At 38.4% G+C, this 20,213-nt stretch overlaps 1 protein-coding gene across 1 annotated transcript in view; it reads left to right on the top strand.

Moving 5' to 3' along the window:
• Positions 1-20,213, top strand: part of NCKIPSD (NCK interacting protein with SH3 domain) — a 114,439-nt gene that overhangs the window by 80,009 nt on the left and 14,217 nt on the right. The window contains exons 6-9 of the mRNA XM_083354318.1: positions 8,757-8,927; positions 9,600-9,686; positions 10,637-10,775; positions 19,831-19,911. Coding sequence (XP_083210444.1) covers positions 8,757-8,927; positions 9,600-9,686; positions 10,637-10,775; positions 19,831-19,911 — 478 coding nt within the window. The remainder of the gene's footprint in view (positions 1-8,756; positions 8,928-9,599; positions 9,687-10,636; positions 10,776-19,830; positions 19,912-20,213) is intronic.

Here is a 20,213-nt window from a genome sequence, read left to right as displayed (position 1 = left end):
TAAAAGGATTTAAAAGTGATATATATTTGTTTAATTTAAAGTTGGAGGAATATCTGCAAACACAATACCAGGTTCTCATATTAAATACCATGGGGTGTCTTAAAAAGCTGAACAATATGTGAAGAATGATGGTCATGGCCCATTTGGGGAGAGGTCCAGAGGCTGAAACTCGGAAATATTGTTTCTCTGTGGTCAGGCAGGCCCTCTGCAATTGCCCCCTGTGGGAAGCGCTTTGGGCTCCAGTTCTAGTCTCCTTAAAGAAAGAGATGAAAATGGAGCTCTTCTGGAAGACATTTGGGATCTGATGCTAAATGCTGCCTGGGATATCAGTTAATAAGTCATCTTATTGAGTCACTATGTGTCCTGTTTTCAAGATTCTTATTTAAGCTTAATTTCCCCTCAGTATTCAGACCATTCTTATCAGTCATAATTTTCTCAAAATTAATTACCTTTAAATATCCACACTTTTCATTCAGATAGACTATCCCAATATTTTTACATCTCTTATATTATAAAAAATACTATACTACTAATATATCTTATCCCTCTTACTTTAGGGCCCCTTTATATTCAAAATTTATCTATTCTTTTAACATATTCAAACAAGTGTTTAATCATATAGTACTCCATCTGGTAAGTTGAATCGAGTCTCTTGAATCTAACTTTAGCCTTCTTCTTTTGTCATATAGCTTTCCATGTTGGTATGTTCCACTTGCCAGGGGATTCTTCCTATATTGTTGGGAATATTGTTGGAAATAGGAAAGACAAGTTAAGTAGAATGTACGTTTTTTGTCTTCCAAATTCTAATGATTCTCTTGGCAGCTCTATAATCCATTTTGTTAGATCTACTTTCTTATCCTTAAGTTTGTTTTGAAGTCCTGAAGGATAGAATATCTTTTCTGTTTTCATTGTTGTGGCAAAATCTTGCAGATTTTCTTTTGTTTGTATTAAGCTGTGGTTCTTTTCATTTGTAACTTCCCCATTTGGGTTCACTTTCCTGTGGTTTATGTTCTGTTATCTGATTTGTTTGTTCATTCTTTTTCATCCTTTTCTGAGAGTTTTTTTAATTGTAAGTTTAGGTTGGAGATGTGCTCATTTATGTCATCAAAGTTGTTTTTAATCTCATCATGGTTTGAAACAATTGTCATTTGAATCTGTCACAGCATTACATACATTTCCTCCTAGAAAGTATTTGCCTTGTATTGCTCCTGCAGATCCCCGATGTTCCAGGCTGGGGCCTTCAGAAGGGAATGTGTGGTGTGGTTTCCTGACGCTTTTAGTTAAGAGATGCAACATCCATTTTGTCTCCCCCCTCCAGGTAGTCTTTCACTAGGACCAGTCTCTGTAATTAGCCTTCTCAAACCAGCCAATCTTAAGATTCAAACAACCAACTCTTACATAGTTCTTACCTTTATATATGGTTTTTGTATCCAATGTCTTTCCAATTATCAAAGCACCATTGAAAGCAGTGTTTTATAACAGTTATTCTACTCAGGGATCTTCCAGTTATCAACCAGTCAAAATTGCAATCCAGAATGTTTAGTCACCTAAGAGCTTTCCAGTAAATTCCCCCCTAGAAGATTAGCCAAAAGCCAAAGTTTTTCTTTCTCTGCAAACAATTCTTGAGCTTAGAAATCACAGCTCAGTAAGTATTGATAAACCCAGAGCAGTTTTTAAAACAAATGTAGTTCTCACTCTGTAGTAGATAGCCCAGTGTATTTTCTTTCTTCTGTGCCGCTGTTTTTTGTTTGGCTAAAAGTCACTGAGGTTCAAAGAAACAAGTTTTTCTCTATTTCTGGGTGTCTTTCCAATTTCTGAATCAATGCTGCTGTAGTTTTATAGTCTATTCCTCCACTAGATGTCAGTACTTACTCCTTTTCCAACTTTTAAGACAAAGAATTATTTTCTTATAATTTCATCAATACTCTTTCAGATGTGAAATCTTAATAATTTTCATAATTTTCAGATTTATCCAGACTGTAGTATTATTAACCATTTTATATTTCTGTCCCCCATATACATTAATTTGCCGCTTCCGTCTGTGGAAGGGTGGGGATATGATCCCTTCCCTTCTCAGTTTTGGAGGATTTTTTACTTCTTTGGGATCTTTTCCAGGAAATCAGTTACAAAATAAGAGAGAGAAGTTCAATATTCTCACCCAATTCCAAGCATGCTATTCACAGTTGTTCTGGTTAGTGCTTTTGTCCTTCGGCTGCTGGTGCCTTGGGCTAGTCACCAAGGTGTGGCTAGCCTTTCTCCTGTTGGGTTGAAGGACTTACCCTGGAACAAACAGATCAACCGCGGTCGATCTGCAATCAGCCGGGGGGGGGGGCTCCTTCATTGCCTCTCCGGGGAGACTTTAGACCTATTTTAGGATCCACTGGCAGGGTGAAGACAGCCATGGGGTGCGGAGCTCCACAATCCCTCTGCCTCGTCACTATGACGCAAGACCAGAAATCCTGAGATAACAATTTTTGTCTTTGATTGGAAATTTCTGTATTTTTGATTGCTGCTACTTTGTCACATGGTGTAGATCCCTGGGAATCTGCTTAGATTGTAGCAGGATATAAGTTAAATATTAAATTAAATTAAAGATTTGTATGGCTGACCCATCATATAACATAACCTTAGCATAAACTCATAATACCAACATGCAAAAATACCAAAATGCAAAAAAACACCAACCCAACCAATTCCAATGTGCTTTATGAGTACCATTCCAAATATAGGTGAGCATCTCTCAATTCTCTTACTGGCCTATTGCCTGGAGGAAGAGCCCTCCAGATCTTGGGGGAAGCTGTTAACATATAAAGCTTAAAGTGATTCTAGTAATGAATAAAATTCTTCTATTAAGAGTGCTCCTGAAAATCTTTAAAACAAAAACAACTCTGGTACAATGATTTGGAATTGAATCAAATGCATTTCATAAGGCACCCAATTATTTTGAAAACCTGTCACAGCTAATCATCAAAAATGGCCATGAAGATAATCATGAGCACCCTCTTCCACAAAACTTACTTTATATGAAATCAAAACTTATTGTGATAGTGTTAGCAAGGTTATAAGCAAATTGGCACATTATTATTTTTGGTGGCAGTGCCCAAATAATCATTCTTTTTGGAACAAACATCTGAAGAAATTGAGAAGCGGACTTATCTAGCAGTCTTTCACAATGAATCTTGCAGTTAGCTTATCATTCGCTTTTCCTAATGCATATAAATTGATGGAGCTGGAGAAATAAATTCTATTCCTGTAGCAAATATGTCAGTGATCAACTGTTATTTTAAAATATGGTAAATTGCTTCGGCTGAAAAATTGCTACATGGCAGTTTGTAAAACTAACATCTGGCCATCATTCCTTAGTTATGGGTAAGTGTTTTGTGCAGATGAATGTATAAATAAAGCATCATCCTAGGTTAAAAAATGAATATGGATACTTTAAATGATATCAGATTGAATCTTCATGGTGTAAAATTCCATTTAGATCTCTTTCAGCAAGCCATGAAGGTTGATTATAAAAATCAAGGTTTTGACAAAGCCCAAGTATTTGGCATATGTTTTTATTTATACATCAGGCTTCATTTAATACTTGGAATCAATAGCAAACGAGGAAGGGAATGTTAAAAGGAAACAAGCCGATATGATTATTGAAAGCAGCAGGGGTTTTTTTTAGTAAATCAAAAGTAGGCTAATTTCAAGCTTGCTGAATACTGTATCTTGTGTTTTGAAATACATTATTCAAAGTACAGTGTGACAATTGGCAGAAAATTCTGATTTTTAGAAAAGAATTATAAGACAAGCAATTATTTGAGGATTGGAATTAAACAGAACTCACTGCCCTTCTCTGCAAGAACTATTATCAAGGCATCCCTAAATTGGTTATATTGAATACCAAGGGTGGTTGTTTTTTTTCATTCCAGCAATATAATTTAGGATAATGGGCTGGCTCCTTCTATTGCTGTTTTCATAATACTGTAATGTTAACAGATGCCTGAAAACTAAGCTGGCTTGAACTTGGTTAATATTTGAATGGCAGACTGCCAGGAAATCCCAGATCTGTGTGTTAGATTGGGAAGCACCTCAGAAGGTGAAAATCTCCACCTCATTTTCAAAGATATTTCCGTGAAGCCACCAGAGGTCAAACTCATATTATTCTGACTCTCAAAAAAGAGAGGCAAAAAGGCTAGCAAGGACTGACTTACAAGTCAGTCAGAGATAAATCTTCTCCCCATCTATCATAACCTGTGACTTGTTCTTGATTAGAGTACAGGGTTCATTCTTTGGGTGACAGTTTCCAAGATATTCATGGAAAACCGCAAGAATGTGTTGCTGTTTCTGCTAAAAGATCATATTTTATAAGGACAGGGTTAAAGTGCATACTAGATAGCTGTTTATCTGTTTTTATCCCAGACTTCTATCAGGAACTCAAGGTGGCAAGCATAGCGCTTTCTTCCCCCCCAAACAGGAAGTATCTGTCATTAAAAAGTAAAACTATTATCGTAAGTAATGCCAGTGCTACAGTTCAGCATCTCGAGTACCATGTCTCTTCTCTAACAAATGGAGGAGGTAGGAAGCAAATACAGAGATAACAGTGTCTTGTTTATTTTGCACATTAAAATGTCTAGAGCAGAGCAGCGGCCCCCAACCTTTTGGGCCCCAGGGACCAATTCCGTGGAGAGAGGTTTTTTTCCGCAGACTAGAAGGGGTGGTTTTGCATGCTGCCTGCATCCTGCGGATGGGGCTTTGCTTGTTTGTGCGGCCCAGTTTCTGGCATGCTGCAGTCCGGTGCCAGTCCATAGACCAGGGATTGGGGACCCCTGGACTAGAGTGATAAAAGAAAGGGTTCTTATTATCTTTAAACCTTAAAAATAACCCAGCAAAACATTTGCACCTTTTTCTAATTAGATTTTCATGTTATAGGGCCGTGGTGGCAAACCTATGGAACTGATTGATTGAACTTTTTAGTCCCACCCAGTCTGCCCTTACCACCAAAGCCACGCCCACCCAATGGGCCACACCCACCCAATGGGCCACACCCACCCAATGGGCCACGCCCACCCGGCACCCAACAATACATAAGTGGGTTTTGGGTTGCAGTTTGGGCACTCAGTCTCTAAAAGGTTTGCCATCACTGTTATAGGATTTCCTGCCTGAGCAGGGGTTTGGACTAGAAGACTTCCAAGATCTATTATTATTATTAATGTTGTTGTTGTTGTTTTTGTTGTTACATTGTGCAAGCTGAGAAAAGTCAGTCTAGTGTTTCATGTTTTATGGGAAAACAGGAAGTACCCAAACTTGGGAAAAAGAGATTTCAGGCTGACCTAATTACAAGAAATTAATAATGGGTTTACACTTCTTCTGCAGTCGTGAATTCATTTGTTTAGTCATGTTATAAATATAGCTGTAGGAGCAGAACCCTATCAGTTTTAAGGTTTTTGAATTGCCATCTATCTTACAGGAATTATTGTTTGCTTTCCGTTTCCCAGGATTCTGAATAGAATGGGCGTTTTTATTTTCAGGATACTACTGTAAATGATACTTCTTGTGGTGTTCTGTAAGTGATATTAACCTCATTCAGCCTCCAGGGATACCTGTGAGTGATGATGAAAAAGATCAACTTCTTTGGTTGTTATATTGTGCAGAAAGGCAATACCTGATAATAGTAGCCATCATCATCATACAGTAATCCAAGTGGATTTGGCACAGCTTTTTACGGTTCAAGATGCGGTTCTGATCTCCTGTGGTCTAAATTAACATATTTGCAGATTTTTTAAAAAAGAAAAGAAGATATTTGGAATCTTTGTAAACCAAAAAAAATAGCAGGAGGAAAATGGTTGGATATGTTCGCCACCTATTTGTAGAAATAATAAAGGTGAGATACAGATAAAAAATTATGAAAGGGGTGGCCAGACGGGAGGGAGAGAGAGGGGGATGTTTGTAAAGCAGGTAATGTATTTGAAATTTATTTTTTTTTCATTTGAGTTGGTTCTGTCTGAAATATCATCCATCAACAGGTAATTCCAGAAAAGATTTAGTTGATCATAAGCATTCTCAGAAGGCAAATGCAAAGTATTTTTGCAAGGTGAATTAATTGGAATGCAAAAAATCCCTCTCCACCTCCAAATATTACACTTATTGAAAACCAGACATAAGGAGAAAAAGATAATAGCTGCTGTGTGAAATATAATGCCAAATAACAGCATAAGATAATTGCTTACAGTAATAACTTTCATATTGAGAAACTCCAAAGCAGAACACTGATTATAGTACAGATAATATTTGTTTATGTAGGAGAAAGAATGGCAGAACCTGAGGATGGAATGAAAAGAGGGATCAGCCTAGAATCCTTACGCTACAAGCAAATTAAGTCCAACCCCTCTTCAGTGCCGTTGTCCCTTATCTAACTCTAACCAGGTGTTCATCATTAAATGAGAAAATTCCCGTCTATAGGCTTTAGCAATAAATCAGTTTAATTGAACCTTCACGTGTGGGCTTGAATTTCCACACCTGACAATTTAGTAACCACAATTATGACTGAGAACTCCGTTATTAAACAGAGCAGACTGTGACTGTGCTTCAGCTTTCCTTTGTTTTACAAACCTGTGAAGGTTGTGAATGTGAGAATTGGTCATAAGGTTACTTTTTCATCACTGTGATAACTGTAAATGGTTGCTAAGCGAAGCAGTCACTAAATGAGGAGCATCTGTGCAAGCAAATTGCTTGAAGACTATTTTGTAAGATCTTCTAAATTAATTTCAGTGGTATCATACAAATGAAAAAAAACTATAGCTAATAGGAGGGAAGACTTAGTTAATTGTTAGGATCATTTTTCTTGGTTTCCCCCATTTTTGAGGCTGATAAACCTAAGAGTTGCCACAGATGGAAAAGTCACAGGTTTCCCACATTACAAAATTCCGTAGGTTGGTAAATTATTGGCAAGACTAATCAGGGTAGTGGTTGCAATTGCATCTGAAAATTAAAAGTACAAAATCTTTAATTCCCTACTTGTTTAATTAGTAATCTTGTGTATGTATCTGTTTGGTTCTTCTGTAGAAGCCTGAATGTCTTTGGAGATTCTCATTCATCCAGGTCATGGTTGTCCCAAAGGTGCTTTTTCAAGAGGCAACTGGGCTTTCTTGTTTTTCTTTGAAAACATTTTGCTTCTCATCCAAGAAGCTTCTTCAGCTCTGACTGGATGGTGGGGAATGGAAGAATTTATATTCCTTGCAGACAGCTGGTCATTTGTATTCTTTTAGAGAGTCCTTGAGGTCACTTGGAGCTTTATCTATGTCCTCAAGGTCACCTGAGTAGTCTGCCTCTATCTTTTTCCCTCAGAAGTAACGAGTATGGCAAAAGCTTCTCAGTGGCACAATTGATGCTACCAAATGTGCGCTGTGGTAAAGAATTGTCTTTTTTTTTCTTCTCTATCTCTAGGAATCACATGCAGTTTAGAAGGAATTTGCGATCTGTTGAATTCATAATTATATAATTATTATTCCTTTTGCTGAATTTCTAGGGAATAATAATGATTCTGATTTTCTTTAAAAAAATATCTTCCTTTGTTTAAGGAGCTAGCGAACTTCTGTTGAAAGATACATTAAGTTTTCCTGGTGATTAAGACTAAGAAAGCAGTACCCTGCTGGATTGGATCCCTGAGCCTTCAGGTCCAGCAGTCTATCCCCTCAGTTCTCATAGATTATCCTATATCCTATCCTATATCATGAAGGGACGTGGTGGCTCAGTGGATTAGGACGCTGAGCTTGTCGATCAGAAGGTCGGCAGTTTGGCGGGTTGAATCCCAAGTGCCGCGTAACAGAGTGAGCGACTGTTACTTGTCGCAGCTTCTGCCAACCTAGCAGTTTGAAAGCACGTAAAAATGCAAGTAGAAAAATAGGGACCACTACGGTGGGAAGGTAACAGCGTTCAGTGCGCCTTTGGCGTCTAGTCATGCCGACCACATGACCACGGAGACGTCCTCGGACAAGCACTGGCTCTTCGGGTTTGAAACGGAGATGAGCACCGGCCCCTAGAGTTGGAAACGACTAGCACGCATGTACGGGGGAACCTTTACCTTTACCTTTATCCTTTATCCTATATCATAGATCATTGTTTTAGAAGCATGTGAACAGGAAGGCTGGGGAAAGAGAGTGCAGGGTGCATGAATGCAAGCTGGGGGAGGCCAGGGAAAGAGACGTGGAGGGCATTTATGTGAAGCTGAGAAAGAAGGCATGCTGTGGCCAAGAAAAGAAGGTCCAAGGTACGTACATATGAGCACACGGAGGCCCCAGGGAAGGAGGGTGTTGTTGGCTGTGAGTAAGCAAAGGGGGGCGGGGAAGGAGGGAGGTGCTCTAAAGGCTAAAACTTCAAGGACCAGTTTTAAATCCAGTACCATTGTAACTTTAAACAGTCACTGAACAAATGGTCATAAGTCAAGGACTACCTGTATCACAGGGATAGAAATTCATAAACTGTTGTTTATGACAACAGAGGACCATATTTCAAAGAGGCAAATTTAGGATTTACATATAAAGTTATCAGACACTTTGTCCTTTTCAGCATTCACGTAAGTATTTCAGAAAACCGGTAAGTCTAGAAAACTATATATTGTCCAAAAGAAATTTGCTTCCATTAAAAAGAAATGCACCTTATTGCTAGATAGTATTGAACATATGTCAGATATTAGCAACTATTTGAAAACTGGAGCATCTGCAGTAATGCTTCCTGTTAAGATGGTGCATTATTTCTTATTCTTGCAGGATCTCTGTTCAGGTTTGCCTTCTGGTCAGATTTGCCACGATGAAGAGAGACTGAAGGTGATATTTACAGATCTGGCCCGGCACAAAGATGATGCCCAACAGCGCAGTTGGGCCCTCTATGAAGATGAAAATGTAATTTGCTGCTATTTGGAGGAACTGCTTCAGATTCTGGTAATTTGTTGCTTTGGCAGAAACAGGCTCTTTATAAAGTTCATTTGATCAGCACTTTGATTATTACAAATGAAAAGTGAGTGATAAGATAATTTAATGCCTAGATGGGCAGATCACAAAATAGAGGCCCTTGGGGTCAAGAGAAGTTTAAATTTTTTGGTGCCAACCAGGTGATTAAAATTCTCAAATGGAACAGTAAACGTTACCTTCTAGCTAACATAATAATAACATTCCTAACGCTACAGTCAAGTTAGATGAGATCTTAAATATTATGTTGTTTGTCTCTTGGGCTAACTCATCTCAGGTGTAGTCATAATAAATGTTCCAGTAATTGTCAAGCTCATTAGATAACTTTTAATCCTCTCTAAGTGAATAATAACATTCATCTTTTATCTGGGTTTGGCTCTTTTTCAAGTAAATTGTTTATGAGTTTATTCCAGAGGTTCTTAGGTATTCCTTCCTGTAAGAACTTATATAAAATAGAAGTGTTACCCAAGAAAGGGAGGGAGGGAGGGAGGGAGGGAAAGAAACATTCTTCATTCTGCTGGGCAAAGTCTGTTTTAATGTACATATACTTTTAGCATTACCACATTGGAAATAGACTAGATTTGGAATAACTTGGCCTTTGTTGCTCTATTCTGAACTTTATTTTTTCCCCATTCATTTTTACAGACAGATGCAGATCCAGAAGTATGCAAGAAGATGTGCAGGAGGAATGAGTTTGAATCAGTGTTATCTCTTGTGACATATTATCAGATGGTATGACGTTACATTTAGGGTATATAAGTTTGACCGCATCTTGAATAGTTTAATTCTTCCTCGTATATTAATAAATTTGAACATAAAAATAAGACAGCATAGCTATAAGGATGCTCTTCTCTCCCCAACCTCTTGCCCTCCCCCCCAGTCTCTAAATCTCCTTCTTTTAGGTGTATCTCCAATCAGTCTGATTAATTAATAAAAATAGCAGGCAAAGCAGCCCTATGCTGAAGTATGAACCAATGGCCAAAATCTTTTATCCGGTCCAGAATGAGGCAGCATGCATAGTGATGAGTGTCCTTAGGTTTACCCGTGTAATACCTCAATTGTGTGAGATGCTCTGGCTTACAACTTCCTTCAGAATGCAGCTCAAAGTGTTATCGCTTTTAAAGCTCTATATTCACACAGTCCGGGTTAACTTCAGGAGGGCATTTCCCTAAGGACATCTCTCCATCCTACCAGGTTAGATAGAGTGGGCAGGCTCCTAGTCCCTTCCTTTCACCACTGCCACAGAGCTAAGAAGCAGCCCTTTTCTTGTGGCAGCCACAGCCTACGAAACATTATTCCCCCTGAAGTTTGGCAGGCCTCTCTCCTAGCCTTCCGAAAAGTACCGAAGACCTGACTTTTCCCCCCAAAGCACTGGGATAGCATCAGGGGACTTAATGCCAGGTTTTGTTTTAATGTTTACAGGTTTAATAGTTTAATATGGTTTTATGTTGATTTAATTGTTGATTGGGAGTCATCCAGAGTTTAATATAAGGTGAGCGACCATACAATATAAATGTTTTAAATAAATAAAATAATTTGCTTATTGAAATTATTGCAGTCAGCATAGAATAATTATTTTCCGAGTTTACCTGGAATGCTTCACTTTCTGAATAGCAAGTAAAAGAAACATGCATTATTTATAGTTGGGTATTTTGTTAATTAAAAACAATTTTCTTCCTAAGGAGCACAGAGTTCCATTACGCCTGCTGCTTCTGAAATGTTTTGGAGCAATGTGTAATTTGGATGCTGCTATTATTTCTGCTCTGGTTAATTCTGTTCTGCCAATGGAGCTAGCCCGTGATATGCAAACTCATACCCAAGGTGAGGCATATTTTATACAGTAAATCTTCCTATAGCTCTGACAGAATATAAATTTTTCTTCTCCTGATGGTATGTCACTACATTGTGAGACTTAAGGAATATATTCCAAAGCTGTATTGCAGTAATTGAAGCAATGTTCTGTGTTGAACATGATTTTGTGGAAACTCTGGATATAGATTTAACTAATATGTAGTAATAAAGTTATCAATTATAACCTCTTCCTTTTCTTTGAGAATCCTTGATAGAGGTAGTAAGGGGGAAAAATTATATTAAAGACTATGATGGTAACTTCTTTAATAGAATCTCAGAATGCTGTAGATGTATCTTGAAGTATTTGACAACATACCCCATAACATGGTGATGGCAAACTGTGTAAAGGTTGAACTGGAGGATGAAAATGTAGAAGATATATACCAGTAGCTGGTTTGAAATTTATTTCCAAAGATAAGGCTATTTACTCAATGATTTCTCATTAGTTTGGGGAGAAGTATTGACTTGGGTCAGTTCTGGGTCTTCTATGCTTCAAGATTTCATTAATGATTTGGTAAAGAAATGGGTGGAATACATAACCAGATTTGTGGATTATATAAAATTGAGCGAACTGGCTATCCTAGAAGACAGAAATAAAAATCAAAACAATATTCGTGAGTTAGAAAATTGAACAGAAAATAACAGAACAAAACACAAATGCAGAGTTCACTTAAGAAATAAAAACCAAATGTGTAGATATAGGATTAGGAATACCTAAATGGGTATGACAAGAAGCAACGGATGGAAACTGATCAAGGAGAGAAGCAACCTAGAACTAAGGAGAAACTTCCTGACAGTTAGAACAATTAACCAGTGGAACAACCTCCCTCCAGAGGTGGTGAATGCTCCAACACTGGAAGTTTTTAAGAAGAGACTGGACAGCCATTTGTCTGAAATGGTATAGGGTTTCCTGCCTGAGTAGGGGGTTGGACTAGATGGCCTCCAAAGTCCCTTCCAACTACTATTACTACTACTACTACTACTACTACTACTACTACTATTATTATTATTATTATTATTATTATTATTATTATTATTATTATTATTATTATTATTATTAGGCAAGAGTTCTTGGAGTAATAAACTGAATATCAGCCAGTAGTATGATATGGCTGCAGAAAAGAAAATGCTAATTTTGGCTGCACCAACAAAAGTACAATTATAAGAAGTAATTTTTTTCATTTTATTCTACTTTGGTCAGATCCTACCTTGAAGATCATATCTCTTTTTGGATACTATGACACAGAAAAACTTTCATAGATTTGGAAAAAGGGAATGAAGATAACTGGCAACCACAAACTAAGACTATTTATATTTCATATTTCTAAACCACCTGTCTTCCTCAAAAAGCAGCTGTATTGGTGATATGTTTAATATTTTTTTAAAAAAAGAGAGATGAAGAAAATGATACTTTTGTCCAAATACCTGGAAAGATATCTCATAGAAGGTCAAGGTCTATTATCTAACATTTGAGGGTGCAGGGGACTGGATTAAGTTATGTTAAAAGAAGATAGATTCTGGTAGAATGTTAGGAAAAAACCTTTGTAATATTAAGAGCAGCTGGACAATGAAATCAATTACCCAGAGTCACTGAATTTGTTCAGACAGAGACATCTGTTAGAAATGCTTTGTTCTGGATTCCGAAAGTGGACAGCAAGTTTGACTAAATGGCCCTTTCCTACTCTACGGTTCTATGAATTTTTGGGTGGTAATCAGTTTTAGCAGCAATTTTTAAAGGGAATCTCTGTTTCCCTCATGGCTGCGTGACAATTACGTACTGTTGTGGAGAAATGAAGATGAAGGCATGGATTTGGCTAGAACACAAGCTTCTTTTCTCTCTCTCATTTGAGACAGGTATTTAAAAAAAAAAGAACCATGGATTGGGCAAAACTACCTCTCCAACTCCCAGAGCTCTTGCTGTTTTACAGTCCTTCATGGCAGCATCCGTAAGGACATTCTGGGTGATCCCAGGTCCTCTCCTTCATACAGACAGGAATTCAGGGAGTCAGTTTCTTTGTTGGCTTCATTTTCCACCGTGATCATTGGTTCCTCTAAAAATGAGTCTGCCATTGCTTCCCTGGAAGTCTGCCATAAGATGGGATTCTGATACTCTTGAATAACTTTTACGTTGGACTTCAGCTTTTAAAGCAAGAGCCATCATTAGCACTTGATAGACAGATCATAGCTGACCAGCGCTTGGAGAAACATTCATACAACACTGATGAACATTTATTGGCAGTATGAAAAAAACATGGAAAAATTGCCATAATCTAAGTAGGCTCCGCTCTGGATAGCACTTAAATAAGAAAGCCCTTGGAACTCAAATTTTGGTGGATAAATGAAGAGATTGAAAAAACATCCTGGAAAACAGGGACAAGCCACTTCATAGTATTGCCAAGAAAACTTCATGCATGCAGTTGACAAAAGTCCAGTTTGACCAAGGACATTGTCTTAATGGCAAGACAAAAAAAGCACTCAATCTCATAATTAGTTACATTACCTTTATTTTCAATGATATATCATTAAAAAAAATCTGGTTTAGTAGGAACGACAATTCTATCTAGGATTTAAATAGATCATGTTAATAAATATGATTGACTGCTTTAGTATATTTTCCTTTTAAGAAAAAGCTTTAAGATGAAAACTTTCTAAGAGAATACATTAGTGTGCATTTGCCTTAAATACCAAAGACAGTTGATAAGACATTAAGATGGTCTTTCTCCATCGCAAACAGAAAAATATGATAGAAGCAGTGGCTGAGCTAGAGAACATTTTACATTTGAACAAAACCCTGCTCTATCTGGGTCTGAATGTGACCATCAAGACACTCTTTCCCTGCAACTGGCAGGCAACCTTAACAAAATGAAAAGGGAAATCCTGAATAAGTATCAAAGTCATGTTGGAAATCAATTAGTAGGGATATGCAGTGCTTCCTATTCAAAGACATACAGGTGCTTTGGGGTTCAGGCATGAATGTAGCACCTAGGTACAATTGTTTGAAGTAGCCGTACCTTTCCCTGGGAGAAGATTTGTTGGGTTGAAGAATTGTCAGCCAAATGTAATGCATCCTAAAGCATCCTTTGAATACGAAATCCTATGCAGCTATAATAACCAGCTTTTCACATAACTATTCCATTGCTCTGTGGTACATTCTGATCCAGGTACTGGGTATGGAATTTTTCATGCCTGTCCTTTTGAGATTTGCCTGTGTACACATACTCACAGACTAGTTTTCTTTTTATCACAGGAGTTTATTGATTGTCTGCCATGTCAGAAGACCAAATATTTCTGTGTTTGTTTGCAGAACTTTGGGGAGGCTATTTCTCTCTGCAGCTCGATAGTGGAGCTTCAAAATGTTGCTGACACTTCATGTTAGCAGGATGTTTGCCTCTGCTTCAAGAGGTGTGCTGGCTTGCTGCCATCTAAACAGCAGGATTCAATTCTGTCTCTCACTAATGTCAGTGTATTATGTTCTGCTATATTCAGTCATTTCCTCTAAGAAATTCCTGCCATCAACCATTCAGTGTTTATATTCTTTTACAATTGTATTTGTTGGGAGCCAGATGACTAGGGAATCTCATTGTGTCTTTATCTTTCCCCTTTTCCTCTCTTTCCAAGCCCAAGCATTTCCAGTTAAACTCACACAAAATATGCACGTTGTGTTGGTGTTTTTGCAATTGTGTTGTCTCTTGATACTTCCTTGTAGGTAGGAAGACTCTGGTTTTGTGGTTGGTATTTGTTTCCTAAATGGCATGAACTTAAATCGGCACTATACTCACTTCTACCTACTTACTATTGCTATTACTTTTACATTTAATTCTGCTTTTCTTTTCAAAGTCCAACAATTCAAGTCTATTAGCAGAGGGGCATGTGAGGTTAAAATATGTCCAACTACTGTTTCAGAAAAATGTGTCTATCTGTTTGCTCCTTGCCATATTTTACAATCAAAGCTTGTCTTTTTCATGGCTATGAGTTATATACTGTATATCTTACATACATGTCACTGCTAATGTGTTAGAGACTCTGCATTGATTGGCAGGTGTTCTTTGATGACCAAAACATCAGGGCTCTTTCGTTGATGTTCAAATGGCAGTTCATTTAAAATAACAATTGGCAAAGGAGGACTGCGAACACTACAGCAACAAATAAGCGGCAAAAGATGGCAAACACTTTGCACTGCTTTCCTTCCTTTCTAAGAGCTATTTTGTAACTCAGTGCTTGCATGATTTTTTTCCCCTGTTGCTGTCAAAGAACTGTAAACAGGATTTCTCATGAAAAATGACTTTGCATGGTATAGTTATGGAAGCTTATTTTGATGCTAGCAACCTGGGAACTGAGGCCGATCCATCTTCTGATAGATTGCAGAGTGTCTAATCCTTTTTCGTGGCTGGCAGAGATCAGGGTAATCCTTGCTTACTCTCAAGCAACTAAGATTGGTGCCAAGCCTGCAATAGCTATTCCATAGTGTCCCAATTTTAGCTTCCCAATTTTAAAGAGAAATACAAGATGCTAAAACACTAGATTCAAAATGATTTTGAGGAAACCATACAACACCTTCACTGACACTGGCATTTATGACTGCCCGGTTTTCCTTTGTGAGTTAATTTGCCCCACAGTGTTTCTTTGCTGTCACACATCTGGCTGTAGAGCTTTGAAGTGTCCTTCTGGAAAGCTTTTTATAAGATACGGCAAGGCCCAGTTAACTAGAACAGTTGTAATCTGATTTCTACATCAACTAGCCCAAGTTAGTGTAGACCAGGGGCCTTCAAACTTGGCCCTTTTATGACTTGTGGACTTCAACTCTCAGAATTCCTCAGCCAGCTTGCCTGGCTGAGGAATTCTGGGAGTTAAAGTCCACAAAACATAAAAGGGCCATGTTTGAAGACCCCCAGTGTAGACTATACAGTACACAGTTTTATTGTTAATCCTGCTTTCTTGAACATTGCCCTTCTGTTCCTTCCTGCTTTCTTTTGCAGTATTTAAAGTAAAATAAGATGTACCTTAATGTTAAGTTCATAAAATGTTGATGTTGACCCAAAACTGTAGGAAAAACACTTCTGAAAACTGGCTTACTGTGTGTGTGTCTCTGTGTGTGTGTGTGTGTGTGTGTTTGTGTGTTGCCATCAGCTGCAGTCCCCTGGAGATTTGCAGTATTATAACTTCAGAATGAATACAGTTGATTGTTGCTTTCTCCACAGAATTGTTTGTAACTTCCTTTTTTTTAAAAAAATACATTGCTGTGGTACAACAATGACACTCTATTTCCTTTAGTTTAAGTAACTAAAACAAATCTTGTAATTTTATAGTAATGCATTTATGGGATAATTACGCTGCCTTATCTGCTGCCTATCTTTTGAAGTTCTAATGGTTTGGTGTAATTCTTGCAGATCTTTAATTATTCCTGGTCTTTCCCTCTTCAGCAAGTACCAGCTACTGGCCTTTGTTAGATAGTAGCAAAATGTAATGTTATATTTTATACCTGAATTGCCTTACACTGGAAGCAGTAAGCTTGAAGCTGTACATTGGAGAAGATTAGCTTTTTTGTAGCATGGGATATTTGTTCATAGAGGCCTGGTTTGTTCTAAACAAAGCATGAACTCCATAAGTTAAAAATTCTGGCAGTCTTTTGTTAACTGCCCAAAGGCTCCCTACACTCATTCCTCTGCCAGGAGAGTAAATGAGTAGAATTCAAAGTTACTCCTGGTTTTTCATCTCTATAAGCAATCTGCCTGTAGAGATGAACATAAGAGGTGAAGGTCTCAGAGAAGATGTCAGAGAGAACCAGATGTGATCTGTCAGCTGCCACTTGTCATCCATTCCCTTTGAAAAACAGTTACAGCTGCTACAGTGATAAGTGTGTAGGTTTAAAGCTGGAAAACAAATTCAGCACAGGGGTGGTGGTGGTGGAGGAGGAGGAGGAGGAGGAGGAGGAGGAGGAGGGGGATGCAGTCTTCCAGAAAGTTGGTTGCCAGTTTGGTCTAGTGGTTAAGGCACTAGGCTGGAAACTAGGAGACAGTGAGTTCTAGTCCCACTTTAGGCTTGGAAGCAATTTGGGCCAGTCCTTCCCTCAGCTCTTGAGTCACAATTAAAAAATGGCATGCACATCCTGTACTGAGTAGGTGAATGGTATACAGTGATTTTCAAGCTTGACAACTTCAAAATGTGTGGACTTCAACTTCCAGAATTCCCAAGGCAGCATGCTGGCTGTGGTGTTCTGGGAGTTGGTCCACCCATCTTAAAGTTGTCTAGCTTGAAAAACACTCTTATAGAGCATGTTTCCTTATTCTGTTTTATATAAGAGCAAGGGGAATGCATCCAAAGCATGGACCTCTCTGCCCTCTTTTCACATTTTCAAGAATGTTAGGTCAATCCTGATTCAGTCAATCAGAATCAAACTGGAAGGGACCTTGGAGGTCTTCTAGTCCAACCCCCTGCTCAAGAAGGGGACCCTATACCATTTCAGACAGGTGGCTGTCCAGTCTTTTCTTTAAAACGTCCAGTGATGAAGCACCCGCAACGTCTGAAGGCAAGCTGTTCCACTGGTTAATTGTCCTCACTGTTAGGACCTTAATTCCAGGTTGCTTCTCTCCTTGATGAGATTCCATCCATTGTTTCTTGTGTTGCCTTCTGGTGCTTTGGAAAATAAGCTGACCCCCCCCCCTCTTCTTTGTGGCAGCCTCTCAAATACTGGAATACTGCTATCATGTCACCCCTAGTCCTTCTTTCTTCTAGACTGGCCATACCCGATTCCTGCAACTGTTCTTCCTATGTTTTTGTGTCCAGGCCTATAATCATCTTAGTTGCTCTTTTTTGCACTTTTTCCAAAGTCCAGTTAGTCTAATTATTAATTTCCAGGTAGTATATGTTTCTGTGACTGGTAGTACCAACTGATGGAGAGTGGTAATCATGCCATCTCAGAGTGAAACAAAATGACATGGATAGGAAAGGGAGAAATTTCTTCTAATATCAAATAAATTTATGCCAGTCATCTTGCAAGATGGACAACCAAAGTGTCCGTTTTATTTAAATGGCTTTCATTGGATCATTTATTATTGCATATAATACCACTTCGTACATTTCTGCATCTACAATAAATAGGACAAAGTGTGTTTTGTGCTGGCCATGTGCCTCTCATGCTGCATTTCTCACATAAACCCCTGTTGGAACTTGCCAACTAATTAAGATTCAGGAAAGACAGCGGCTGTGATTCTGTGGAGCATTCACGTATAGACACTGCAAGTGAAAATTATGCTGTAGTGGGAGACTCTGGGACAGGTTGATGCATGAGATCCTTGTGTGCTTTGGAAGGGAAGCAAAATTGCACACCTGGAATGTTACTGAATCTCAGAAGGTTTCTACTCACATTTGCTTAGACTGATCTTTTCCATAGAAAATCTTTCCTTGCAGTTATAGCTAGAGGATACATTTGTATTATATTAAATGTACTTTATATGGAGTTCTATTTTTATTCTTTTTTGTATTTTTAATTGTGTTTTTCTTCCTGTTAGAAGTTAAACAGTTTGAAAATAGGCAACAACAGTCAACATGTTACAACAACAGTCCATGTTAGTGGACACTAACATTGTCGGGGGGGATGTGGTTCTTATCAGCAGGAGTGAAATAAAATCCCATAAGGTGCTGGTAATGACCTATAAAGCCCTAAATGGCTTGGGTCCGGATTATCTAAGGGAACACCTGCTGCCGGCATCAACTTCCCATCGTCCTGTGCGCTCCCACAGAGAGGGCCTTCTCAGGGTACCGCCGGTTAAGGAATGCCGGCGGGTTATTCCCAGGGGAAGAGTGTTCTCTGTGGGCGCGCCGGCCCTATGGAACCAACTTCCCACGGAACTTAGGACTGCCCCCGACCTTCGTTCATTTCGCCAGGACCTGAAAACTTGGCTCTTCGAGCTGTCTGGCCCAGACTGAGGGTTTTTAATTTTTAATTGGGTTTTAGTTTTAAATTTTGGGGACTTGAATTAATTAATTGTTTTAACTGGTTTTAATTTTTGTATGTTATGCTTTTAATTTTCCCTGTAAACTGCCCTGAGTCCTACGGGAATAGGGCGGTATATAAATTTAATAAATAATAATAATAATAATAATAATAATAATAATAATAATAATAATAATAATAATAATAATAATAATAATAATAATAATAATAACGTATGCTCAGAATCACCTCTCAAAGAGCCAGGTCTTCATAAAACATATCGTCCCCAGGAGTGCAGTCCAGCGCATTAACTTCCTCCACTTCCCCTACCTTATTTTGAAAAGGTATTGTGCATAAGTTTATAGGGTTTTAAGCTTTAAGATACATCTGGAAAGAGGCAACCATTCAACTGGCCACAATTTCTGCTCAGCCAACAAGTTAATTATTCTGTATTTGCAGGTTGGGTTAGAATATGGCCTGGTTGCTTAGCCATGTAATAAATCTGTCAACTTACCTTACAGTTTAGCCAGCCTTGTCAGTTTTTGGATTTCAGATTTCCTGAAGGGTAGTTCAAAACAGAAATATGCCATCTGTATACTTAAGAAAAGAGTGTCAGAAAAAGGCATACAATAATTGGTTTTATTATAGCATAAGCTAGTATTAAACATCTGAAACATTGCTAGTTCCTAGAATGAGCAGTGCTTCTTAATGTATCAGAAAGGAGCTACTCCTGTGGCTCAACAAGCAGAGGAAATGTCTTTGAAGCTTTAACCAAATTAGGAGAAGACGATGATATACATCAGCTCTAAACTGATGCATGTTGTAGAACATTTACACTCAAGGCTTCTTGGTGGTTGTTGTGCGCTAGTACGGTGCATACTGTCTCCTCATACTGAGATATGTAATAATATGAAATGTCCATATGTGGGGGGTTTTAATGCTTTTGTTACTCGTGCTTTTCAGTTGTGGCTATATAGATGTCCAACATAGAAGAGAGATTCTGTACAGAAAAATATGGTAAATTCTGAGACTGTGAATACATGATACTCTACCATGGCACTATTGTTAGAGCTTCTGTGTTTTTCCTCCTAGACCATCAGAAGATGTGTTACTCTGCACTGGTGCTGGCAATGATATTTTGTATGGGAGAACCTCTGCCGTACCATCACTATGGTGAGAATGATTTCCAACATAGGGAGAAATAGACGGCAAGCAGCCACTTAATAGGACTGAGTCCTTATACTTCTAGATCTTTCTTACTCTTAACTTACTTCTGTTGTATTTCTGGATCTCTCTTACTAACTGGGAAACTACCCAAGGTATGGTAAAAATACTTAAGTCCTTAATAGAAACTATTAAGAGCCTTGGTGGAGCAGTGGGCTAATGCCTCCTTAAGTAACACCAGCTGCCTGCAATTAGTGCAGGTTCGCATCCCACCAGGCTCAAGGTTGACTCAGCCTTCCATCCTTCCGAGG

Source organism: Vipera ursinii, assembly GCF_947247035.1.
Source record: "Vipera ursinii genome assembly, chromosome: 2".
Taxonomy (NCBI): domain Eukaryota; kingdom Metazoa; phylum Chordata; class Lepidosauria; order Squamata; family Viperidae; genus Vipera; species Vipera ursinii.
Note: the sequence above shows the minus strand (reverse complement) of the source record. Positions and strands in the feature narration are given on the sequence as shown.